This window comes from Lagopus muta, chromosome 3, assembly GCF_023343835.1.
Source record: "Lagopus muta isolate bLagMut1 chromosome 3, bLagMut1 primary, whole genome shotgun sequence".
Lineage (NCBI taxonomy): Eukaryota > Metazoa > Chordata > Aves > Galliformes > Phasianidae > Lagopus > Lagopus muta.
In genome coordinates this window covers 563,139-588,515 of record NC_064435.1, presented here as the reverse complement: position 1 = coordinate 588,515, position 25,377 = coordinate 563,139, and the positions used below count along the sequence as shown (strand labels likewise).

Here is a 25,377-nt window from a genome sequence, read left to right as displayed (position 1 = left end):
CGCCCATCTCCAGAGCTTTGGCACGGCACGGCGCACAAGCTCCGGTACAGCACTGCCCACGAGCTCTGGCACGGCACTGACTGTCCACGAGCTCCAGCATGGCACTGCCCACTCCTCCCTCACCGTTCCAGGGTTTTCTGAGCACACGCTTGCTGGCCAGGCACGCTCGCGGGGGAGCACGGAGATCAGGCAGAGCCAGGCAGGTCAGGAAGCGCACGCAGGGCCGCGCACACACACACACACACACACACAGAGTGATGAGTGAAGGAGCCGTCTGCCAGCAGCACATTCTGCAGCACTTTTCTCTCTTGGCTAATCAGCTACTGAAAGAAGAGCTCCCTGCGCCCGGCCAGCGCTCGCCCCCCGCCCGGCTCAGCTGCGCTGCGGAGGAGGGAAGTGGGCTTGGAACGGCCGCCGCGCTCCGAGGAGCACTCAGCGCTCCTTCATTCATTATCCACTGACATATGGAATAGTCATTGTGGGAGGAAACAGAACCAAACAAAAGCCCCAAACTGCTTCCTCCCAGCGAGGCCCTGACAGCCGCGGCAGCTCGCGGCCATTCATCTCCGTGCCGAGCGCCGGGGGGAGCGCCAGCACCGCGGGCACACGCACTGCTGTGCCACCGGGAGCCCCGCAGGCACCGCGGGCTGCGCACCCGGCCAGGAAACCGCCGGGGTTTTGTTGTGTCTCTGCTCGGAGCTCACGGCACAGCGGCCGGGCGCGCGGCCAGGAGGAGCTGCCAAGCGAGCGGGAGCGCGGGGCAGCGCGGGGCCATTACTCTTTATTAAGGAGCTCGGAGCCCCCGCGCAGGCGCTGAGTGACAGCGGCACGGCTCCGGGCGCTCCGGGGGCACCGTGGGATGTTTTCCCACCCGTGCTGCTTGTGGGGTCGGCTGTGGGCACAGCGATGGGTCAGACGGCGGCAGCCCCACGGGGGGGAGAGCGGTGCCGTAGCATCGCCCGGTGTCGGGCAGCCACCTGCAGGTGACAAGGTGCAGCAGGGCCGCCTCTACTTGGTGTGTGGTGTCCCTGGGCACCCGGTGCTGGGGGCGATGGATGGGGACACCGCAGCTCCATGGGGGGCAAATGGGGAGGGATGGCCCGCTGTCCCAGCGCAGCTGCAGGGACAGACGGCGCTGTGCCCACATCAACACTCGTTGCCATGCTTTCCCGAGGGCTGCACAGGGGTGGGTGTGGGATGGGAGCCCCCCGGTGCACCCCGTTCATTCACTGTTTGCTCCCAGTGCCTGCGGGTGCAATGGGCTGAGCCCCATCCGCAGGGCCCTTGGGGCTGCGTGCACCTCCAGTATCTCTTTTGAGAGCACTGCAGTCCTTTGAGGAGAATGAGGCCGCTCATTAATAAGGATGAGCTCACGCATTCATTAGAACAACGCTACGGAACAGAAGCTGGGGGTCTCAATGAAGAAAAGATAAGGAGAAATGGAAGATAACGGCCCCTGCTGCAGCACGGAGGGACGAAGCCGGGGCAGCGTGGGGCGACGAGCGCAAAGCGGCCACAGGAAGCAGCAGCAGCACCGGGGATCTTCTGGAGGAGAGATAAATACAATCACAGAGGGCAGGGGGCTGGGAGCGGGGAGCAGGAACAAAGCCACTGGAAGCTGCTCTGATGTCAACAGGTTCTGAATCAGCGCTCCCCCCACGGGGGCCCTGCACCGGGACCGGCTGGGGAGGGGGGAGACCTCGGATTCCTGCATGAAAGGGTTTTTTTTCCTGGGTTATGCTGGAGACATTACACAAGTGTATGTTTTCTATAGTCATATATTTCCCCTCTCTCTAAATCTCTATTCCAGACCCGGGGGCTGCCGGCAGCTCCAGCGCCAACCCAGGTGGGCCTCCAGCGTCCAGCCCCGGGGCACGGTGTGCTCCAGGCCCCCCTCGTGTCTCCAGAGCCAGGGCTGAGGCCCTTCAATGGCTGCAGGGCCCAGGAGCCGCTGTGCTGGTGCTCAATGCCCCGCTGCACCACACCGTGCCTTCATACACCGCGCCATGCCATGATACAACGCACAGTTCTGCAATACGCCGTGCCACAGAATCACAGAACGAATCCCAGCTTGGAAGAGATCTGTAAGGATCATCAAGTCCACTCCTGGCAATTGGGCTAGGAATACTCGAAATGGGACCGTGCACTCTCAAAATAGGGCTGTAAGACCTCAAAATAGGATTCTGAGCCCTCAAAATGCCCTGATGTACAACACCACGGCCCAACATACCACGCCATTCTGCAATATACCCTGCCATGCCCCTATATACCATGCTGCAGAATCAGGGAATGTATCCCGACTTGGAATGGACCCATAAGGATCATCGAGTTCAACTGCTGGCAATAGTGGTAGAACTTAAGACGGGGCCGTGATCTCCCAAATTAGCCCTCAAAATGGGGTTATGAACCCTCAAAATGTCCCAAAACATTACGCCATGTTCCAACATACCAGACCATGCCCCAGTATACCACACCATGTCCCGATATACCATATCACAGAATATATCCCGACTTGCAAGGGACCCGTAAGGATCATGAAGTTCATCTCCTGGCAATGGGGCTAGGAGTTCTCAAAGTAGGACTGTGATCCTTCAAAAAAGGGCCATAAGCCCTCAAAATGGGGTTCTGAGCGCTCAAAATGCCCCTTATACCACGCTGCGCCCCGGTATAACGCACCACAGAATCAGGGAACGTGTCCCAACTTGGAAGGGACCCATCAGGATCATCAAGTCCAACTCCTGCCAATGGGATATGAGTTCTTAAAATGGGCCCACGGTCTCTCAAAATAGGTCATTAAGCCTCAAAATGGGGTTTTGAAGCCTCCAGATGCTCCAATGTAGCACGTTGTGCCCCAATATAGCAGGCTGCACCCCAATATAGCAGGCTGCACCCCAATATAGCACACCATGCCCTCAAAGCTCACCAAAGGCCCTCAAGCTGCCCCCACAAACCTGTCCCAGCACCTTCCAGTGAACCCAGAGCCCGGCAATAGGGCCAGACCGAACGCCCCCGCGCGCTTGGCGCTCACCCCATCCCGACCCCAGGGCTCTGCAGGAGCAGCTGATTTGCGCCAACGGCGTTAATTGATTTAGCAGACGATTAAGAAAGGCAATGAAGTTGGTCTGGAACGAGCCAAGCCAAGGAGCATTCTGCGGCCCGGATCCTGCTGCCTTTTGCACAAGCAGTTTCCAACCTCCCGCGCCAGGCACCGCGAGCGCTGCGCTCCATCACCAGCCCCCCCCGGCCCCGCTGGGTGCCAGCAGCGAGCTGCAGGGTGGGCAGCCCCCCGTCACACCCAGAGCTCTTTGACCCAACGTCCCTCCCTCTGGGTTTGCACGGAAGGCGACGCAGCAAGAAATCCACCAGCCCTATGTTGCATCCACAAGTTGGCAGGCGGTCCTACCTCCTCATCCGAGCTGTCTTCCACGTACTCATCCGGAACGTTCAGACCCTCGCCATCCTTTGGAGGGGGATCAGCCCCCAGGACTTTGCTCTTCCTGGGAGCCCCTTTGACCTGAAAGAGAAGAAAGCAGCTCAGCAAGGGCCCGCCACGTGAACCTTTGTGCTTTTGGGTTCGCGCCGCGCAGCGCTCACGGCTCCTCGGGGACGGCGCATTACAGGGAAGGAAGGAAGGAAAGAAAGGGCTCATTAAGCGCCGCGCACTTCTGCTCATCTGGGACCACGAAGACAGAAAGTCCATCAGCCCCCGTCTGAGGACGGGCTGCCGAGCCGCGCTCTGACAGCTGCTCAGCTCACAGCGCCGCATTCCCACTCACTGTGCTCACAGCCTTTCCTGTCTCGGCTGCTTCCCCAGCCTGGTTATGCCCAGAGCAGATCTCAGAGCTCTGCACAGCCCCTCTCTGCTCACAAGAGCTCGGTGCCACCCGATGAACCTGGGGGGAAACAGCCCTGAATTGTGGGAAGAGCGCAGACGCAACGCCCTGCAAGGTGTGTGGAGGGCCAAGGGCGAGGTGCTGCGAGGTGCTGCGAGGTATGAGTGCATGGAAGCTCTGCAAATGCAGACGGTGGAAAAACAGATGCTGGGAAGGGTTTCTGGAGGTCTCTGCTCCAGTAAAGCCAGCTTCCAGGCTCCATCAGGGCGCTGAGCTTGGTGATGCATTTCCCATTTCTCCGTGGATGGAGACCTCATCGCTGCCTGGGTGCCATCCCAGAAATCCATCAGGACAAGAGCTCCTTCCTCACCTCCATCCAGGGATTCCCCTTTTGCTCTGTCCTCTGTCCCTGGGCAGGACAACAGCCTGGCTGCTTCTCCCTGCCAGCTCAGCCCTTGTGCCCTCTGTCCCTGCACCAAACCAGGTCCTCAAATGGACCCAGAGCACGGATGGCGCACTGAGGTGCCACTCTCATCCCTGTTGGCAGGCAGGCTCTCGCTGTGCCCAACACGAGGTCGGTGTGGCCGTGGACACCTGCAGCCCCCCAGTCCACCTCTCCTGAGCTGCTCCCGTGAACTGAACCCCACTCAGGTCAGTTCTGAGCCCAGTGTGGGATGTGCTGCCCCTGAGCTCCACCAGGCACCCGCCAGCCCTACCCTGCACTGCTCCGACTGCTCCCCGTGGCTTAGAGCAGATCTTCTTAGGAAGGAATTCTTTACTGTGAGGGCAGTGAGACACTGGAGCGGGTTGCCCAGAGAGGCTGTGGATCCCACCATGGAGGTATTGCAGACTGTGAGCAACCTGGTCTGGTGGGCAGTGTCCCTGGCTATAGGACAATAGGTCCCTGGCTATAGGAGGGGTAGGTGGAAATAGATGGTCTGAAAGATCCCTTCCAACCCAAACCATTCCACGATTCGATGACGAGTCTACGATGCCAGGTACACAGAGAGCCAGCAAAACCTCTCCCCACCTGGCAGCACAAGTGCAGGGCTCACTGGATCAGCACAAGGGCCGCCTCGCCGTGCCCCACACACAGGTCCTTTCCTACAGATGGGCTCTGCCAAGGCTCTAGCTCACGCAGAGCGCTGGAGATGGGCGCACAAATCACTGGGGCTCAGCGGAGCACACAGCGATCTCAGCTGCCAACCCAAAATCACAGAGGCCTCGATGGACTGAGGGCAGCAACGGGGCAGCACGAAACCAGCCTCACCCTGGGCACTGGGCACTGCGAGAGGCTGCTCTGCCCCGAGGGCACTCCACTTCTTTTCCATCCTGCTTTTTTCTCCATCTCTTTTCCTTTCTCCATTTCTTCTCCCCTCCAGCACCCGCACTGGGCAGAACACCTCCGGCAGCATGAAACCAACCTCACTCCAGGCACCGCAAGCAGCTGCTCTGCCCCGAGCGCACTCCACTTCTTTTCCAACCTCCATTTCTTACTCCATCTCTTTTCCCTTCTCCATTTCTTCTCCCCTCCAGCACCCGCACTGGGCAGAACACCTCTGGCAGCAGCACGGAGCTCGGGGCCACGGCACGGAGAACCTTTCCCTGCAGCGCTGGGACGGCCCCGAGCGCCGCGTGGGTGCGAGGAGCCGGCAGCTCCTTCCCTGGAAAAGAGATTCGCTCCCCCATCGATGAGGCGGGGGGGTTTGGGGGGGGGGGGGGGACCCTGGTGAGATCGGGTTTACGGGAGGATTCGGTGCAATAATCGCAAAAGCAGCCCCGGCAACGTCCCTCGTGGGAGCCGTAAAGTCCTCGCAGTGTGCGATCACCTTCTGCTGTGCGCGGGGAGAGGGGTGGGAGAGAGCCTGGAAAATCCCGGCCCGGCAAGAGGATGAGATTACTGCAAAAACAAAGGGCTTTATTAAAAAATTTAAAAAAAATAAAATAAAAAAATAAAAAGGGAGATTGGAGATAAGTTTTTTTCCAGGCGTTTGGCGCTGCAGTGGCTTTGGCCGCTAGTTTCCATCTCTCCCTCTCTCCTTCCCCCTCTCTCCTTCACCGCGATGCGCCGCGGTTCAGTGGGGGCCCCCCAGGCACAGAGCTGTGCCCAACTGCTCTGCCCCATTCTGCCATCAGGGTGGGCACAGAAGGACCCCCTGAGTACGGCACAAAGGCAGAAGCGGCCCGCAGCCCTGGAAGGAGCTCCGTTCCCAGCACTGTGCTACAGCTGATACCTGGGAAACGACAAACCCTCACTATTTTGACCCCAAAAGTCCGTCTGAAGCGGATGGAAGGGCTCGGGAGGAGCGCAGACACGCTCCATTTGCTCCAGGCACACCGCACTCCTCTCTGCTCCCCCCCCCCCCCCCCCCCCCCCCCCGGTTTGCTTCCAGATCCCTGCAGCTGAGATCGTTCCACCAGAGGGCAGCAAGCAGGACGGACCCGCTGCCAAAGCCAACAAAATAAACCCCAAATGCTCCCCCAGCGCCACGGCACAGCCACGGCTCGGGGATGGGGGCAAAAAGCTGCATCCCATAGGGCTGGGATGCTGCCCAGGGACGTGGGGGTGTCACCATTCCCAGAGGTGTGACACTGCAGGACACGGGTGGGGGGCAATATTGGTGCAGTTTGCCGGTGAGCCCCAAGCTGAGCGCTGTGGTTGATTCAATAGAAGGGAAGGATGGCATCCAGAGGGGACTGGGGAGGTGAGGAAGGGGCTCACGGGAACACAGCGAGGTTCAATAAGGCCAAATGGGTGGTGCTGGGTTCAAGGAAATGTCAGATTTGGGCACAGAGTGGGGCTGATGGAGAGCAGCCCTGAGGGAAGGACGTGTGGGTCCTGCGGAGGACAGCTGATGAGGCAGCAGCGTGTCGTTACAGCCCAGAGACCAACTGAATCACGGCCGATAAAGAGAAGAGCACGGGTAGAGAGCAGCACAACACAGGGGAATGGCTTCAACCCAACAGAGGGCAGGTCAGGGTCAGATGTGGGGAAATCCTTCACCCAGAGGCAGTGCAGACCCAGCACTGCTGCCTGGAGCTGTGGGTGCCCCAGCCCCAGAGGTGCCCCAGGCTGGGGGTGGGCCCTGGGCAGCCTGAGCTGGGGGGCAGCCAGCCCACGGCAGGGATGGGGGGTCCCTTCCATCCCAACCATTCTGTGGTTCTGTAGTCTTTAAGGACTCTTCCAGTCCAACGATTCCATGGCTCTGTGATTCTTAAGGACCCTTCCAACCCAACCTTTGACCTTTCTATGACCTTTCAAGACCCTGCCAACGCAACCCATCCCATCCCATTCCATCCCATGGTTCTATGACCTTTAAGGACCCCTCCAACCCTACCCAACCCAACTCAACCCACGGTTCTATCATCTTTAAGGACCTTCCAACCCTACCCCAACCCAATCCAACGATTCCATGGTCCTACGACCTTTCAAGACCCTTCTAACCCAAAGCAATCCATCCCACGGCTCTATGATCTTCAAGAACCATCCCAACCCTACCCAACCCATGGTTCTATCATCTTTAAGGACCCTTCCAACCCTACCCCAACCCAACCCAACCATTCCATGGTCCTACAACCTTTCAAGACCCTTCTAACCCAACCCAATCCATCCCATGGCTCTATGATCTTCAAGAACCATCCCAACCCTACCCAACTCAACTCAACCCATGGTTCTATCATCTTTAAGGACCCTTCCAACCCTACCCAACCCAACTCAACCCATGGTTCTATCATCTTTAAGGACCCTTCCAACCCTACCCAACCCAACTACTCAACCCATGGTTCTATCATCTTTAAGGACCCTTCCAACCCTACCCAACCCAACTCAACCCATGGTTCTATCATCTTTAAGAACCTTCCAACCCTACCCCAACTCAACCCAACCATTCCATGGTCCTACGACCTTTCAAGACCCTTCTAACCCAACTCAATCCATCCCACAGCTCTATGATCTTCAAGAACCATCCCAACCCTATCCAACCCATGGTTCTATCATCTTTAAGGACCCATCCAACCCTACCAAAACCCAACCCAACCCAACCATTCCATGGTCCTACGACCTTTCAAGACCCTTCTAACCCAACCCAATCCATCCCACGGCTCTATGATCTTCAAGAACCATCCCAACCCTACCCAACTCAACTCAACCCATGGTTCTATCATCTTTAAGGACCCTTCCAACCCTACCCAACCCAACCCAACCATTCCATGGTCCTACGATCTTTCAAGACCCTTCTAACCCAACCCAATCCATCCCACGGCTCTATGATCTTCAAGAACCATCCCAACCCTACCCAACCCAACTCAACCCATGGTTCTATCATCTTTAAGGACCCTTCCAACCCTACCCCAACCCAATCCAATGATTCCATGGTCCTACGACCTTTCAAGACCCTTCTAACCCAAGCCAATCCATCCCACAGCTCTATGATCTTCAAGAACCATCCGAACCCTACCCAACTCAACTCAACCCATGGTTCTATCATCTTTAAGGACCCTTCCAACCCTACCCAACCCAACTCAACTCATGGTTCTATCATCTTTAAGGACCTTCCAACCCTACCCCAACCCAACTCAACCCATGGTTCTATCATCTTTAAGGACCCTTCCAACCCTACCCAACCCAACTCAACCCATGGTTCTATCATCTTTAAGGACCCTTCCAACCCTACCCAACCCAACTACTCAACCCATGATTCTATCATCTTTAAGGTCCCTTCCAACCCTACCCAACCCACAGTTCTGTGATCCCTAAGGACTCTTCCAACCCAAGCATGCTGTGCATCTACAGTAAGTGCATCACGTGCTGAGCTGCAGAGGCAAATGCACAGATGGGAGTCAGAACTGTGGTTTATACCTCAGCACCACCAGAAAAAGGAAACACCCTGAGGAACCACAGCCCTTCCACAATGCGAAACAGAACTGAGGAAGACTCAACTGTCCCAGATCTCTTCCAGTCTGCAGCCAGACAAATCAGTGCCACCAAAGCTGCCACCCCTCCCTGTACACGTCCACAAAGAGAAACCCTGCTCAGCGCTTCGCACCTCCAGCACCGCCCCAAACGCTGCATTTCCTCTTCAGCAAAACACATTTTTGGCCCAGCCAGGGAGTCTCTGTTCTCCCCAAATCAAAGGTCACTGAGAGGCAGACCGATACACAACAGGACAAGGGGAATGGTTTTAAAGTGAGCCAAGGGAGGTTTGGGTTGGATATGAGGTGGAAGTTTTTCACACACACAGGGTGGTGAGGCACTGGCACAGGTTGCCCAAGGAGGCTGTGGATGCCCCATCCCTGCAGGCATTGGAGGCCAGGCTGGATGTGGCTCTGGGCAGCCTGGGCTGCTGGTTGGCGACCTGCACATAGCAGGGGGTTGGAACCAGATGAGCATTGAGCTCCTGTGCAACCCAGGCCATTCTAGGGCTCTGTGAGAGGCACAACCTGCCGCCTCCTTGAAGCTCTACAGAAGACGTCGGAGCTCCTTGCCTGTGGTCTCCCAGTAGGAAGGGAAAGATCCCACTGTCCCCAGCACTGTGAGGATGGGGATGTGCAGACCAGGGCTGCCACAGCAAGGATGGAGGTGAGAGGGATGGGGAGCAGAGCCCAGCATGGAACTGCCCCAGGCAAAAGGGTTTGTGAGCTGTAGGGAGGTGATAAATGCTCAGCTTGGCACAGTCAGATACAGAGACGTGGGGCTCACTGCAAGGGGATGCATTAAGGAAGGTGGGAGGCCAGAAATCCATGCCTGGATTTAAAGCAGAGAGGGTAACGAGGCCAGCATTGATCAGGAGAGCTGCGGAGCTGCCCCAGCTCCTGCAGGACCCCACAGGGACAGCCCAATATTGGTTTGCCACTACTGAGTGCCACTCAGCCCCACGTTCCCTGCCTCCCTCACCCTCAGGACTGTGTCTATATTGGGCTGTCCCTGTGGGATTCCATTTCCTCCTGATGAGTCCCAGTGTTGTGACAATCAGTGCTTTCCTCTTCAGCAGCCCCGAGGCTGCCTGGCTCCAATCCCTGTGCCCTGGGGTGAACCCCAGCAGTTGAAAGCAGGCTGAAGAGTTCATTTGCTGAAGGATTCCTCCCTTTGCAGAGCTGCAGTTGGAGCAAGAAAACCTTAAAGCCAGAGCCCCGTAGAGCATCAGCTCAGTGCCGGCCCCATGACACTCCCCAGACCTCAGCTTCCACGCAGGGCACAGAGCAGCTCAGCAGCTGCAATGCTGGGGCTGGAGCCCTGGGGCAGAGCAGTGCTGCAGCCACAGCCCCTAAAGTTCCACCAGGAACGCACCGCAGAGCTCTGGCAGCCCCATGGATCTGTCTGCTCTCATCTGCCTGCTTCCCTTCTCCCCATCGCAGCTCCCTGACGCTCTCCAGGTTCCTCGGGCACAGCAGCAAAGCCTCCTGTCCTTTCCCAAGAGTTTGGCTCACACGTTCTGCTCTCCTGCACGTGCTCCAGTGCCTCCGGATGGAGCAGCCTGGGAATGCTCCCTGAGCTCCATGTCCAGCACCTTGCTGGACACACAGCCCAGGATTATTGGGGTGTCGCTGCCTATTGCTAACCTCTAAAGGGGTTTCTAAGGTTTCTTTATCGTTATACTCAGAAAGTATTCAGCATAGAGCTGAGACCCACTGCTCTTTGCTCCGGATTACATCTGTGTACAATCCCAACGCACACAGGGACGCAGCTGCCCCACAAGGTTCATTAGCTCCAGTTCAACCCCACTGTTCATCAGCTCTGCTGCTGCCTGCAGCTCGGTGATGAGTTTGGGACCCAGGGGTCCCGGTGGGCACCCAATGGGACACGAGGCAGAGATGGGCCCTCGGGCAAATGGTGCTGATGATGGTCTTGGTTGCAACAGAGCATCACCAGCAGGACAAGAGGGGGGATGCTGCCCCTCTGCACAGTGCTGGGATCGGTGCAGGAGGGAGCTGGGCGCAATGGTGAGAGCCCAAAGGAAGGCCACCATAGCGACCAAGGGCCTGGAGCAGCTTTAAGGCTGAGGGGCTGTTTGGATTGGGGCAGGGAGGCTCGGGGGGATCCCACCCATGGTGATACGTCCCATAGGGAGGATGGAGTCAGGCCATGCTCAGCAGCACCAGGACAAGCACGAGAGGCAACGGGCACAAACTGGAGCCCAGGAGCTGCTCCTGAGGAAGCACCACTGTGCTGGGGGGGGGGGGGCTGGAGCTGGCACAGGGAGCAGGAAGGGGCTGGGGGCTCTCTTGGGGGTCTCTGACCCCAGCTGGGAGCCGTGGGATGGATGGAATGCGGCAGCCCTCAGCCTCAAGCCCTCTGCTGTCCCGTGTCCCTCCTGCAGCACATCCAGACCCAGGCAGCAGCAGCAGCAGGAGGAGTGGCACAACCCTGATGTGCCACAGCCAGAGCCTGGCACTGAGCTCAGCACCAAAGGACCCACAGCCCTGTGGCACCGTGAAGTGACACCTTCAGTGTCCAGCCTATGCAGCACACACGGCCTCCTGAGCCACGGCACTGCAGCCAGAGAAACATCCAAGCTCTGAAGACATCCAGCCAAAGCAAATAAGCCACTCTCCAGCACCTGCAGGCACAGCATTTTCCAGCCAGAAGCCAATCCTCCCTGCTCTCACCCTAAGGCACTCAACCTTTTCCAAACATGCCAGTGGAGCAGCAGAGAGCCGTGCTCTCCTGAAGCTCCCAAGCATTTCCAATGCAATGAAAAATTTGGATTTGGTCCCACAGTCGTTGAGCTGCTGTGAAAAACTGGACTGCAGAGGTGTCTAACGTGACAAGGCAGTGGTCCACAACCCGCTTACTTATGGAGCCATGCGAAGGCTTCAAAGGGAGGCAAAGCAGCTGCAGGATGCAGCTCACTGCAGGGCCTGTCAGAGTGCATCAGGGAGCAGCGCCTGGGAGGACAGAGGTGCAGACAGAGGCTCTACCACTGAGCAGGACCGCAGAAGAAAGGATGTGAGCTGACCGAGCTTCTCTTAGATCTGCACTGGAAAGGGGACTCTTGAAAGCCCCGTTTCTTTTTCCAATGCAGAAATGAGAGGCAGACGTAACCCTTTCCAAGCCTGATGGGTTTGAGGCATTTCCTCCTGGGGGAAACCCTTCTGGATGCTGCACAGGAGGAAAGCCAGGTAAGGCACTGCTCCATCCCCAACCTCCCTGCTTTGAACCCACAAGAAAAAACCTCCAACACAGGGCTCTGTGCAGGAGCAGGGGCACACGCTGACATCAGCGTGCACAGAGCCACCAAACCATAGGGATTGGAAGAGACCTCCAGAGCCCTGCCCCACGTCAACCCCCCCAGAAACATTTCCCTCCAGCAGCTGTACCAGAAAGGATCCAAACGAGTTCACATCTCTGAGGAGAAGACAACTCCCCCAGCACCCTGGGCTCTGTGAAGGGGCTCTGCCATCCTCACAGCACAGTTCTCCCTCACGTTCATGGAGCTCTCTGGGCTCCAGTCTGTGCCCAGCACTCCTTATCCGGTTGCTCAGCCCCCTCCTCCTACCCCCACCCTCCAGATACCCATCAGCGCTGCTCTATGATCTTTAAGGACCTTTTTCCTATCCAACCCATACCATATCACAGCAACTCCCTTTTTTTGTGTCAGCCTTACTGGAAGAACAGCAGAAACGGACCCAGAACCTCGAGGAACCCACTCCTAACTCCACCTGGAGAGGAACAAGGGTATTTCCAAGGCACCAGCTGCCCTTCCCATCTCTGCACCAGACCCTGCGCCATCAGCTCCATGCCGGGACACAACTCCTGGTGGCAGCTGCCCCTGCACCTTGGGAAGCACCGCTGCGCTGCAGGGGGCAGAGAGGGGCTGGGGGCTTCTCCAGGAGATGGCCAGCCCCCCTGGTTTGGGGCTGGGGGCCCCGGGAACCAAACAGGGGAAGGCTGCACACCAGGGAGAGAGCTGCGGGTTCAAAGGGCAGAGCTTCCAAAGGGGATCGCAGAACGGATGTGGTTGGAAGGGACCTTAAGGATCCCAAAGTCCCAGAACCACAGGGGCTGGAAGGGACCTCTGGAGCTCCTCCAGCAGAGCCTGGCCCCCTCCTCCCACCCTCACCCTCCAGACACCCATCAGCGCTGCTCACACCCCTCTCAGCCTTCTCTCCCCCAGCTGCACAGCCCCGGGGCTCTCAGCCCGTCCCCACCAGGAGGGGCTCCAGGCCCCCCCATCCCCACACCCTCCGCTGGGCTCTCCCAGCACTTCCCAGTCTGCCCTGCACTGGGAGCCCAGCGCTGGGCGCAGCGCTGTAGCAGTGCCCCCCACCCAGGCAGCCTCCCCTCACCCCCGCTCCTTACCTCGGGGGCTGCCCCGCTGCCAGGCTCCTCCCGCTCGTCTTCATCCTCCTCCTCCCCGGCGCTGCTGTTGGTGCTGTCGCTGCCAGAGTCCTCCAGACCCGAGTAAACGCTCTCCTCGCTGTCTGTGAGATCGTCATCGCTCTCGAGCTCCAGGGGCTGCCCAAGGAGAGGCCGGGGGGTGTCAGGGTGGTACTGGGAGCCGGAACCGGGCCCAAGACCCCAGGCCCAGACCGTGGAACCTCTGGCCCAGAATCCAGGCCCAAATCCAGAACTGGGGCTTAGACCCCCAGACAAAAAACTTGGGCCCCCAACACAGAGGTCGAGCCAAAACGCGGAACCCCTGGTCCAGAACCAGGCCCGAGGCGCACAACCCGGGACCCCAAACCCAGGACCAGTGCCCGCACCCGAAACCAGGCCGAGAGCCGGAACCAGGCCTAAGACCCGAACAAACCAGGCCTAAGACCCGAGCCCACCACCCCCGTAACCATGGCAACCCGCCCCGACCTGCTCCATGGTCTCCACGGCCGCGTCCCGCGTGCGCCGCTGCCGCCGCCGTCCTCCGCGTGCGCGGGGTCAAAGGTCACGCCCCGCCCTCTGCCGGGTTCATTTCCGGATTTCCCTTTTCCTGTCGCAGCCAGGCACGCCGCGCATGCGCGTCAGGATCCTCCGGGGAGAAGGCGGGGAAGGTGCATGCGCACGGAAGCGTCACTCCGCGGGGAGGCGCATGCGCGTCGCGAGCTTCAGCGGGAGCTCCGCCAAGCGGCGCATGCTCGTCGGATCCCTAAACCCCCCGTGCGTGAAATGCGCATGCGCCTTGCGGAGAGGGCGGGGTTTGGGGCGGTGTCGCGCATGCGCAGCGCGTCTCGGCGCGGGGGGTTCGTCCCGGAGGCGGCCCAAGATGGCGGCGGCCATGCAGGGCCCCGGCGCCCGCCCCGCTCAGCGCTCCGCCCGGCCCCGCCGGCGCCGTTGAGCCTTCCGCCGTTTTCCTCCCTGTCCCGGAGCCCCGCGGCCATGGAAGGTCCCGGCGCGGCGGCAGCGGCGGGCGCGGGCCCGGGCGGCAGCAACGTATCGGCCTTCCTGACGAAGCTGTGGACGCTGGTGGAGGATCCCGAGACCGACCCGCTGATCTGCTGGAGCCCGGTGAGGAGGCGCGGCTCCGGTATCCGCTCTGTTATCCGCTCCGTTAAGCGGCCCCACAGCTCGTTCGTCAGCGGTCCGTGCCGTTCCCTCGGGGGCATAGCGGTGTGCCGGGGCCCGGGCCGGGCTGGGGTTGTGCTGGGCGGGATGAGCGCGTTGTCGCACAATGACAGAATGGTTGGGGTGGAAGGGAGCTCCGGGATCACGAATCCTTCTGTAGGGCCACAGAATGGCTGAGGTTGGGATCACAGGATGGTTGGGTAGGAAGGGAGCCCACAGGATGGCTGAGGTTGGAATCACAGAGTGGTTGGGTCGGAAGGGAGCCCAAGGATCACGAATCTCCAACTCCCACCACAGGAAGGGCCACCACCAACCTCCTTGAAGCTTGGCTTCTGACCGGAGGGACTGAATGCACTGCAGAAATCCTTCTGTAGGGTCACAGAATGGCTGAGGTTGGGATCACAGAATGGTTGGGTTAGAGAAGGAACCCCAAGGATTACAAACATCCAAACCCCACCACAGGCAGGGCCACCAACCTCCACATTTCACAGCAGCCCAGGCTGCCCAGGGCCCCATCCAACCTGGCCTTGGACACCTCCAGGGATGGACGGGGCATCTGCAGCCTCTGTTTTCTGTCTGATTGAGGCCTGCTGGGGGTTTGTCTGTAGGATCAGGGTGTCTGCTTTAACTGCACCACCATGGGCTGCGCTTTGTGGTGCTTCTGACTGCCGTGTTCTCCTGGGCTTAAAGGGAGCAGATTGCCCACGGCTTGGGCACCAACCAGAGGGACTGAATGCACTGGGGGAATCCTTCCGCAGGCTCACAGAATGGCTGAGGTTGGGATCACAGAATGGTTGGGTTGGATTCATGACCCCAAGGATCATGAATCTCCACCCCCCCACTGCAGGCAGGGCCACCAACCTCCACATTTAGCAGCAGCCTGGGCTGCCCAGGACCCCATCCAGCCTGGCCTTGAACAAGGTTGGAAAACGCCCCCAAGAAGTCCCCCCATCCCCACTGTGCCACATCTCACATTCCTTATTGCCTCCAGGATGGTGATTCCCCCTCTCCAAACCCACCTCCCTGGGTGGCACCCAGCTGCTCTTTCTGGGAGGAAAATTCTCCCTTATGTCTGACCTGAACTTCTTGCTGGCACAAGTTTTGACCAGAAATCGCGTGTTTGCAACCAAAATGCTTGAAGAGCAGAAAAGTGTTTTTGCTGGTGCGAGTTGAACACAGCTTCCCTATGGAGGTGTGGGTTCAGGTAGGAGCGAGGGGCTCCGTGGAGTGGGACTGCTGCCAAAATAAAAACACATTTCCCATTTGCTGAGAATGGTTTTATGAGCCCGGATCGTCGCTGCTCTCCGGCTCCTCTTTGCTTATCTGACTCTGTGTGGCAGTAATGAGATGGGAGCTGCTCCGTGTGTGCTCTGCTGATACCTCCTTCACTTTGCAAGTCATTGCTTGTGAGCTGATGCCCCATCCTGCTCCCACAGCACGTGGGGGTTGAGTGCTCGTGGCCTGGGTTTGTGTTCTCACATCCTGGGCTCGGTGCTGACGGATATCTGGAGGGTGGGGTTGTGAGGAGGGGGCTGGGCTCTGTTCCGTGCTGCCCCATTAACAGGACAAGGGGCACCAGGCACAAAGCAGAGCCCAGGGAGTTTCCTTCTGAACAGGAGGATGGAAACGTTGTGCTGTGAGTGCAGCAGAGCCTGCCACAGCTGCCCAGAGGGGTGGGAGAGTCTTCCCTGCGCAGATCCAAACCTACCCAGATACCTTCCTGTGCAGCTGCTACAGGGAACTGCTTTGGGGCTTGGACTGGAGGAGCTCCAGAGGTTCCTTCCAACCTGGGATTCTGGGATTTTTGCTTCGCTGAGGCACCCGTGAGGGGTTGCACAGCCCTCCCCATCCTTTCACCCTGCTGCAGATGGATCCACCTGGGGGTTTGGCACCCCTGTGAGCTGTGTGCAGCTGGGAGGGGGGCAGCGCCTGTATCCGGGTGTGCAGGATGGAATCTGCGCTTCCCCTGTGCTGACTAAAGCAAAGGCATTGCCCTCGGCTACGTTTCTCCTCCTGAGATCACAGAACCACAGAACTGTTGGGGTTGGAAGGGACCTCTACAGGTCATTGAGTCTCACCCCCTTGTGGAGCAGGCTCCCTGCAGCAGGCAGTGGAGATATTTCCCAGCATGTTGGAGGAAGGCAGAGGAGCTCCGACTCTCTCCCATCCCACAGGCACAGTTTGCTGTCCCTCTCTCCCATCCCACAGGCACAGTTTGCTGTCCCTCTCTCCCAGCCCACAGGCACAGTTTGCTGTCCCTCTCTCCCATCCCACAGGCACAGTTTGCTCTCCCTCTCTCCCATCCCACAGGCACAGTTTGCTGTCCCTCTCTCCCATCCCGTGGGCACAGTTTGCTCTCCCTCACTCCCATCCCGTGGGCACAGTTTGCTCTCCCTCTCTCCCATCCCACAGGCACAGTTTGCTGTCCCTCTCTCCCAGCCCACAGGCACAGTTTGCTGTCCCTCTCTCCCAGCCCACAGGCACAGTTTGCTGTCCCTCTCTCCCATCCCACAGGCACAGTTTGCTGTCCCTTGCTCCCATCCCACAGGCACAGTTTGCTGTCCCTTGCTCCCAGCCCACAGGCACAGTTTGCTGTCCCTCTCTCCCAGCCCACAGGCACAGTTTGCTGTCCCTCTCTCCCAGCCCACAGGCACAGTTTGCTGTCCCTCTCTCCCATCCCACAGGCACAGTTTGCTGTCCCTCTCTCCCATCCCACAGGCACAGTTTGCTCTCCCTCTCTCCCAGCCCACAGGCACAGTTTGCTGTCCCTCTTTGTTTTTGTGGTTGGGGCCATTCACTGCCCATCCTTAGGTTATTGTGGTCACGCCTGCTTGGTGCCTTTTCCTTGGGGTTCTTCCACTTCAGACCATTTGCTGCCCCTCTTTGGGGCCGTTTCAGCTATGATGTGACCCCACACCCTAAGGGCAAGCAGCTGTTGTTGATGGGTGAGGATAAGGAGGTGGGAAAGGGTGACTGTCCCAGTTCTGCTTCCTGCAGAGCAGCACGGGGTGAGCACTCCTCAGGACTGCATCTGTACCCCGTGCTGACTGCGCCGTACCCCGACTTGTTCCCCAGATGACAAAGCACTGCTGCTTGGGGCGCTGTTTTTTGGGGATGGCTGCAGGCAGCAGCAGCTGAGTGGGAGCTCGGACGGTCGCAGCGTTGAGGTTGAGCTCAGAGCTCAGCTTTGCTCTGCAACAAGGAGCCAGAGAGATGAATGCTGACTTCTTTAAAACTTTGTACTGTTAGAACCAGGGAATGGCATTGGTTGGAAGGGACCCAAGGACCATCGAGCTCCGACCCCTTGCCACACGCAGGGCCACCAACCTTCGGATCTGACACCAACCCAGGCTGCCCAGGGCCCCATCCAAGCTGGCTTTGAATACCTCCACGGATGAGGCACCCACAGCCCCTCTGGGCGGCTGCTCCAGCACCTCCCCACTGTCTCTTTGAAGAACTTTCCCCTGATACCCAATCAAAACCTCCCCTCCTTAAGCTTAAGGTACTTGATACTCTTTGGTGGGTACATGAACCTGCTGGGCCGTGGCAAGAGCTGTGGGAGCACAGCCCACATCTGGACCGTGCAACTTCTAGAACCTGTTGTTAAAGCCTGAGACAATCCTGAAGCTCTTTGTTTCAGGAGCAGAGCTCAGCTGTCCTGGGTCAGCCGCGTCTGATCGCGTCCTTCCTTGCACTGCTGGCACCAGTGTTGCGTGAGCTGCTGATCTGCCTGGCAGCTGGGGAGCAGCAGGGCCTCCCCCCAGCAGTTCTCTGACCCTTTTCCTTCTTCACATTGGTGTGGGCCATGAAGCAGAAGCTGAGCCGTTGGTTTTCCTTGGGGTGAGGGATGCTGCTGGGCAGCGGGCAGTGAGCACAGCGCTCTCCTGAGCCCCATAGCACCCATGAAAATGAGTTCTGCCCTCTTGGGATGGAGCACGAGCCGAATCCTCGCCCCATGTCTGTGTTTCTTGCTGTGCTGCTCGCACTTTTCTCATTTCCTACCTCCCTTTTTCCTGTATCTTTTTTGCTGGCCTGTGGTTAATTCCTCTCATTGAGTTTCCTCCGGCAGGAGGTGGAAGGAGCGGGCTGTAGGAGCAGGAATACGAACCCGTAAGCGCCGTCAGGAAGGAGAGGTGCATCAGCAGAAGGCAGGAAAGTAAATGTGTGTGCATAGACATAACCTTCTAATTCAGTTTCCTCGGAGGCCAGGCCTTCACACTCCGTGATTCTTTGACACTCTTTTCGTAACCTGTGGGAACTCCTCTCACCTCTGCAGATCCCATTTCCCCCCGGCTGTGGGAGGCAAAGCGCTTCAGAGCAGTTTGTGGGCTCTCATCATCATGGGGCGCTTTGGGTGGCGATGGACCTTAAAGCCTGCCGGTTCCACAGGCAGGAACACCTCCCGTGGACTTGGCTTAATTCGTCCTGCAGAGATGAGCTCTGGAGCTGCAGAGATGAGCTCTGGAGCTGCGTTTTGCGCAGGGCTCGTGGCTGTGGATGCGTTTTCCTTGTTCAGAGTCAGTTCTTCCTCAAGAAGAGAGAGAGAGGGATGGCACCCGGTGAAATTCAGGGGGAGGCTGCCCCAAAGGGTTGGTTGTCAGCAGTCCCCACTGATGTCAGTGATGTGTCACTGATGTCAGTGATGGAGTGAAGTCCAGCTGGAGACCTGTTACAAGTGGTGTCCCCCAGGGGTCGGTACTGGGGCCCATCCTGTTTAATATCTTCATTGATGACTTAGATGAAGGGATTGAGTGTACCCTGAGTAAGTTTGCAGATGACACCAAGTTGGGAGGTTGTGTCGATCTGCCTGAGGGCAGGGAGGCCCTGCAGAGGGATCTAGGTAAGCTGGATCGCTGGGCTGAGATGAATGGGATGAGGTTGAACAAGGCCAAGTGTCGGGTTCTGCACTTTGGCCACAACAACCCCATGCAGTTACAGGCTTGGGGATGAGTGGTTGGATGAGTGTGAAGAGGAAAGGGACCTTGGGGTGTTGGTTGATGCTCGGCTGAACAGGAGCCCACAGTGTGCCCAAGTGGCCAAGAGGGCCAACGGCATCCTGGCCTGCATCAGAAACAGTGCTGCCAGCAGGAGCAGGGAGGTGAGCATCCCCTGTACTCAGCACTGGTGAGGCCGCACCTCGAGTGCTGTGTTCAGTTTTGGGCCCCTCACTGCAAGAAAGACATGGAGGCACTGGAGCGTGTTCAAAGGAGGGCAATGAAATGGTGAGGGGTCTGGAGCACAGGGCTGGTGAGGAGAGGCTGAAGGAGCTGGGAATGTTCAGTGTGAGAAGAGGAGGCTCAGGGCAGACCTCATTGCACTGTACAACCTCCTGAAGGCAGGTTGTGGTGCAAAAGGGCCTGGCCTCTTCTCCCAGGCAAATAGTAGGACCCGAGGAAACGGCCACAAGTTGTACCAGAGGAGGTTTAGGTTGGACATGAGGAGAAACTTCTTCTCTCAGAGGGTGGCCAGGCCCTGCAATGGCTGCCCAGGGAGGTGGTGGAGTCGCCGTCCCTGGCAGCGTTCAAGAGGCACCTGGATGAGGAGCTACAAGAGATGGTTTAGTAGCTTGTGGCACTGATAGCAATGGGAGGGGGGTTGGACTGGATGATCTTGCAGGTCGTTTCCAGCCTTGTGATTCTGTGATTCTGTGATTCTGTGATTCTATGTCAGCAGTCCCCACTGCCACCGAGCGCAGCCAAAACCGTTGGATGGCTGAACAGGAGCTGAAGGAGGTTGGGATTCCTTTTGGATGAGCTCTGTGTGGAGCCGCTGCCCTCGGGAGCCCTGGTGCCGCTTTGCTGGGAGCTCTGGGGCCACTTAATAGCGGCAGGTTCCTGGGTTCTGAGCAACACTTTCGGGATACAAACAGCGTGGCTAATTGAGGGCTAATTGATGGGTGAGGTTTGCTGACTTCACCTCCCTCCCCGAGGCGTGCGGAGGCCTCGTGCGGCATCAGCAGCTGCCGGAGCGCGGAGCCGTGCCTGGCGGGGACGGATTGTGGTGCTGAGCTGCTGCTTCCTTGTGTCTGACGTGGGCCGCGTGTCTCTCTGCGCGTTCTTCTGCTCATCTGAGCTGCGGTGACTCGACCTGCAGGGCTGGGAGGGCGGCTGGGGGAAGCGGTGCTGCTGAAGTGGAGGCGGTTGGGTGCTGGGACAAACTGGGGAGCTCAGGAGGTGCTGTGGGGAAGGAGCCGTGTGGGTGCTCTGCATTGATGCCTTCTGCTGGTGCTGTGGGTTGGTAGGGGTTGTGCTGGCCCAGCAGGCAGCCCTGGGGGTCACAGTCTTTGTAGAGTCACAGAGTGGTTGGGTTGGAAGGGTCCTTGAAGATCACAGAGCCATGGAATGGTTGGGTTGGATTGGGTTAGAAGGGTCCCTGTAGATGGTAGAGAGGTGGGATGGTTGGGTTGGAAGAGTCCTTGAAGACCACAGAGCCATGGAATGATTGGGTTGGATTGGGTTAGAAGGGTTCCTGTAGATCGTAGAGAGGTGGGATGATTGGGATGGAAGGGTCCTTGAAGATCACAGAGCCATGGAATGGTTGGGTTGGATTGGGTTAGAAGGGTCCCTGTAGATAGTAGAGAGGTGGGATGGTTGGGTTGGAAGGGTCCTTGAAGATCACAGAGCCATAGAATAGTTGGGGTGGAAGGGTCCTTGAAGATCACAGAGCCACAGAATAGTTGGGTTGCAAGGGTCCTTGAAGATCACAGAGCCATGGAATGATTGGGTTGGATTGGGTTAGAAGAGTCCCTGTAGATCATAGAGAGGTGGGATGGTTGGGTTGGAAGGGCCCTTGAAGATCACAGAGCCACAGAATAGTTGGTTTGGGAGGGTCCTTGAAGATCACAGAGCCACAGAATAGTTGGGTTGGAAGGGTCCTTGAAGATCACAGAGCCATGGAATGATTGGATTGGATTGGGTTAGAAGAGTCCCTGTAGATCATAGAGAGGTGGGATAATTGGGTTGGAAGCGTCCTTGAAGATCACAGAGCCATGGCATGATTGGGTTGGATTGGGTTAGAAGGGTCCCTGTAGATCGTAGAGAGGTGGGATGGTTGGGTTGGAAGGGTCCTTGAAGATCACAGAGCCATGGAATGATTGGGTTGGATTGGGTTAGAAGAGTCCCTGTAGATCATAGAGAGGTGGGATAATTGGGTTGGAAGCGTCCTTGAAGATCACAGAGCCATGGCATGATTGGGTTGGATTGGGTTAGAAGGGTCCCTGTAGATCGTAGAGAGGTGGGATGGTTGGGTTGGAAGGGTCCTTGAAGATCACAGAGCCATGGCATGATTGGGTTGGAAGGGTTCTTACAGATCATAGAGGGGTGGGATGGTTGGGTTGCAAGGGTCCTTAAAGATCATAGAGCAATGGAATGATTGAATTAGAAGGATCCTGGAAGGTCGTAGAAGCTTAGAATGGATTGCTGTGTACTGGAACGTCATAGAGCCATGGAATGATAGAATGTATTGGGTTGAAATTATTCTTAAGCATCATAGAGCTGTGGAATGGTTGGGTTAGAAGGGTCCTTACAGAGCATAGAGCCATGGGATCATTGGCTTGGAAGAGACCTTATGGATCATAGAGCTGTGGAATGGCTGGGTTTGGAGGGTCCTTATAGGTCATAGAGCCATGGGATGGCTGGGTTTGGAGGGTCCTTATAGGTCATAGAGCCATGGGATGGCTGGGTTTGGAGGGTCCTTATAGGTCATAGAGCCATGGGATGGCTGGGTTTGGAGGGTCCTTATAGAGCTGTGGAATGGCTGGGTTTGGAGGGTCCTTATAGGTCATAGAGCCATGGGATGGCTGGGTTTGGAGGGTCCTTATAGATCATAGAGCCATGGAATGGCTGGGTTTGGAGCGTCCTTATAGGTCATAGAGCCATGGGATGGCTGGGTTTGGAGGGTCCTTATAGGTCATAGAGCCATGGGATGGCTGGGTTTGGAGCGTCCTTATAGGTCATAGAGCCATGGGATGGCTGGGTTTGGAGGGTCCTTATAGGTCATAGAGCTGTGGGATGGCTGGGTTTGGAGGATTCTTATAGGTCATAGAGCTGTGGAATGGCTGGGTTTGGAGGGTCCTTATAGGTCATAGAGCCATGGGATGGCTGGGTTGGAGGGTCCTTATAGGTCATAGAGCTGTGGAATGACTGGGTTTGGAGGGTCCTTATAGGTCATAGAGCCATGGGATGGCTGGGTTGGAGGGTCCTTATAGGTCATAGAGCCATGGGATGGCTGGGTTTGGAGGGTCCTTATAGAGCTGTGGAATGGCTGGGTTTGGAGGGTCCTTATAGGTCATAGAGCCATGGGATGGCTGGGTTTGGAGGGTCCTTATAGATCATAGAGCCATGGAATGGCTGGGTTTGGAGCGTCCTTATAGGTCATAGAGCCATGGGATGGCTGGGTTTGGAGGGTCCTTATAGGTCATAGAGCCATGGGATGGCTGGGTTTGGAGCGTCCTTATAGGTCATAGAGCCATGGGATGGCTGGGTTTGGAGGGTCCTTATAGGTCATAGAGCTGTGGAATGGCTGGGTTTGGAGGGTCCTTATAGGTCATAGAGCCATGGGATGGCTGGGTTGGAGGGTCCTTATAGGTCATAGAGCTGTGGAATGACTGGGTTTGGAGGGTCCTTATAGGTCATAGAGCCATGGGATGGCTGGGTTGGAGGGTCCTTATAGGTCATAGAGCCATGGGATGGCTGGGTTGGAGGGTCCTTATAGGTCATAGAGCTGTGGGATGGCTGGGTTTGGAGGGTCCTTATAGGTCATAGAGCCATGGGATGGCTGGGTTGGAGGGTCCTTATAGGTCATAGAGCTGTGGAATGGCTGGGTTTGGAGGATCCTTATAGGTCATAGAGCCATGGGATGGTTGGGTATGGAGGGTTCTTATAGGTCATAGAGCCATGGGATGGCTGGGTTGGAGGGTCCTTATAGGTCATAGAGCCGTGGGATGGCTGGGTTTGGAGGGTTCTTATAGGTCATAGAGCTGTGGAATGGCTGGGTTTGGAGGGTCCTTATAGGTCATAGAGCTGTGGAATGGCTGGGTTTGGAGGGTCCTTATAGGTCATAGAGCCATGGAATGGCTGGGTTTGGAGGGTCCTTAAAGGTCATAGAGCCGTGGGATGGTTGGCTTGGAAGGGACCTCAGAGATCATAGAAGCACGGAGTGATTTGAGTTGAAAGGTGCCTTTAGGATTACAGAATCATGGAATGGTTTGGGTTGGAAGGGACCTTTAAGATCAGCTACTTCCAGCCCCCTACAATAGGCAGGGACGTCTCCCACCAGACCAAGTTGCTCACGGTCCCATCCAGCCTGGCCTTGGATGTCTCCATGGAGGGGACATCCACAGCCTCACTGGGCTGCCTGTTCCAGTGTCTCCCCACCCTCATGGTAAAGAATTTCTCCTTATGGTCTAGTCTAAATCTCTTGCAGTTTAAAGCCAATTGCTCTTGTTTCACCTTATAAAAAGTCCCTGCCCAGCTTTCCTGTAGGCGCCCTTTAGGTAACATATGGAATCATAAAAACTTTGGGGAGAGCTGACCAAGGGGGAAGCAGCTGTTCCTCAGGCACTGCGTGTCAGTCGGTGAGCAGTGAGCGAATGCATCGTTTGGTAGATAGAGACCTCTGTTGTTATCACAGAATGGCCTGGGTTACAAAGGCCCCAATGCTCACCTGCTTCCAACCCCTGCTGTGTGCAGGTCGCCAACCAGCAGCCCAGGCTGCCCAGAGCCACATCCAGCCTGGCCTCCAATGCCTGCAGGGATGGGGCATCCACAGCCTCCTTGGGCAAGCTGAACCTCCTTGCGGGTACTATTTTTCCTTTTTCTGCCTCAGGAAATGGTTTTATGGTCCGCCCTGAAGTTCTACTCTTTATTTTTCCTTTGGGCTGAGCCTGGAGGAGCCGTGGCACTCGGCATCCAGAGGAGCCCCTCCTGCCCTGTAGTTGGGATGGAGGAATGGCTGAGCTCAGGTTGGCAATGTGTGCATGTGTGCAGCGTGATGGAGCTGCCGGCACAGGGCGCCCTGCTTTGTCAGCACAGCAGCATGAAGGGCCCTGTGAGGGGCACAGGGGCTGCAGCAGGTCTGAGAATGCATGGCCAGGACAGCAGCCCCACGGCTCGGCCTGGTTTGCACCCAAAGGTGACCCAGAGAGAAGCCTGAGGTGCGCTGATCTGCCGGCAGCGATGCTCCTATGTGCCAGCATCAGGCAGCAAGCCTGTCTGTTCGTGCTCAGACAGTGGGTGGGAGCAGAGGACGTGAAATAAGCAGAGGGCATGAAATAAGCCAGCAGCTCTTTTTGCTGAGCCAGGGATGTGCCCAGGAAATCGCTGAGTGCTGCTGCCGTCTGCCTGCAGTGATCCCAGAGCATCACCCTTGTGCTGCTCCAAAACGCTGCTGCAAACCCTGAGGCAAGAAAGCAGTGAGTTCTGGAGGCCAAGAGGGCCAACGGGACCCTGTGGTGCGTTGCCAGAGTGCAGCCAGCAGGGCAGGGAGGTGCTGCTCCCCTCTGCTCTGCCCTGCAGGCACTGCTGGAGTGCTGGGCTCCCAGTGCAGGGCAGACTGGGAAGTGCTGGGAGAGCCCAGCGGAGGGTGTGGGGATGGGGGGGCCTGGAGCTCCTCCTGGTGGGGATGGGCTGAGAGCCCCGGGGCTGTGCAGCTGGGGGAGAGAAGGCTGAGAGGGGTCTGAGCAGCGCTGATGGGTGTCTGGGGGGTGGGAGGAGGGGGCCAGGCTCTGCTGGAGGAGCTCCAGAGGTCCCTTCCAGCCCCTGTGGTTCTGGGACTTTGGGATCCTTAAGGTCCCTTCCAACCAAAGCTGTTCTGCGATCCCCTTTGGAAGCTCTGCCCTTTGAACCCGCAGCTCTCTCCCTGGTCTGCAGCCTTCCCCTGTTTGGTTCCCGGGGCCCCCAGCCCCACACCAGGGGGGCTGGCCATCCTTGGGAGCAGCCCCCAGCCCCTCTCTGTCCCCTGCAGCGCAGCGATGCTTCCCAAGGGGCAGGGGCAGCTGCCACCAGGAGTTGTGTCCCTGCATGGAGCTGATGGCGCAGGGTCTGGTGCAGA

The 25,377-nt window shown here is 57.7% G+C and overlaps 3 protein-coding genes and 1 long non-coding RNA gene across 6 annotated transcripts in view; 2 read left to right on the top strand and 2 right to left on the bottom strand.

Moving 5' to 3' along the window:
* Positions 1 to 3,181: 3,181 nt before the first annotated feature.
* On the bottom strand, positions 3,182 to 13,824 carry LOC125691183 (ribosome biogenesis protein BOP1-like). The gene is made up of 3 exons (XM_048940224.1): positions 13,636 to 13,824; positions 13,132 to 13,287; positions 3,182 to 3,514 (listed from the first exon to the last, which is right to left on the bottom strand). Exons 1-3 carry the CDS (start codon positions 13,642 to 13,644, stop codon positions 3,290 to 3,292), a joined length of 390 nt encoding a protein of 129 aa, XP_048796181.1. The 5' UTR covers positions 13,645 to 13,824; the 3' UTR covers positions 3,182 to 3,289.
* LOC125691180 (uncharacterized) lies at positions 7,591 to 10,916 on the bottom strand. Of its 3 annotated transcripts, XM_048940218.1 has the most exons (3): positions 8,439 to 10,916; positions 8,331 to 8,384; positions 7,591 to 7,689 (listed from the first exon to the last, which is right to left on the bottom strand). In XM_048940218.1, exon 1 carries the CDS (start codon positions 9,971 to 9,973, stop codon positions 9,062 to 9,064), a length of 912 nt encoding a protein of 303 aa, XP_048796175.1. In that variant the 5' UTR covers positions 9,974 to 10,916; the 3' UTR covers positions 7,591 to 7,689; positions 8,331 to 8,384; positions 8,439 to 9,061. The 3 variants fall into 3 exon arrangements, with proteins under 3 accessions (XP_048796175.1, XP_048796177.1, XP_048796174.1); XM_048940220.1 differs by lacking the exon at positions 8,331 to 8,384; XM_048940217.1 differs by lacking the exon at positions 7,591 to 7,689 and having other exon boundaries at positions 7,999 to 8,384.
* Positions 13,825 to 14,009: 185 nt separating the features above from the next.
* The window catches only part of LOC125691173 (heat shock factor protein 1-like), a 45,385-nt gene continuing 34,017 nt past the window's right edge, over positions 14,010 to 25,377 (top strand). The window contains exon 1 of the mRNA XM_048940205.1: positions 14,010 to 14,271. Within this exon, the coding sequence (XP_048796162.1) occupies positions 14,143 to 14,271 (129 nt within the window). The 5' untranslated portion in view covers positions 14,010 to 14,142. The remainder of the gene's footprint in view (positions 14,272 to 25,377) is intronic.
* On the top strand, positions 17,091 to 24,987 carry LOC125691189 (uncharacterized). The gene is made up of 5 exons (XR_007376031.1): positions 17,091 to 21,465; positions 21,562 to 22,027; positions 22,786 to 22,871; positions 23,041 to 23,083; positions 23,297 to 24,987. It is a non-coding gene; the product is annotated as an uncharacterized LOC125691189 (long non-coding RNA).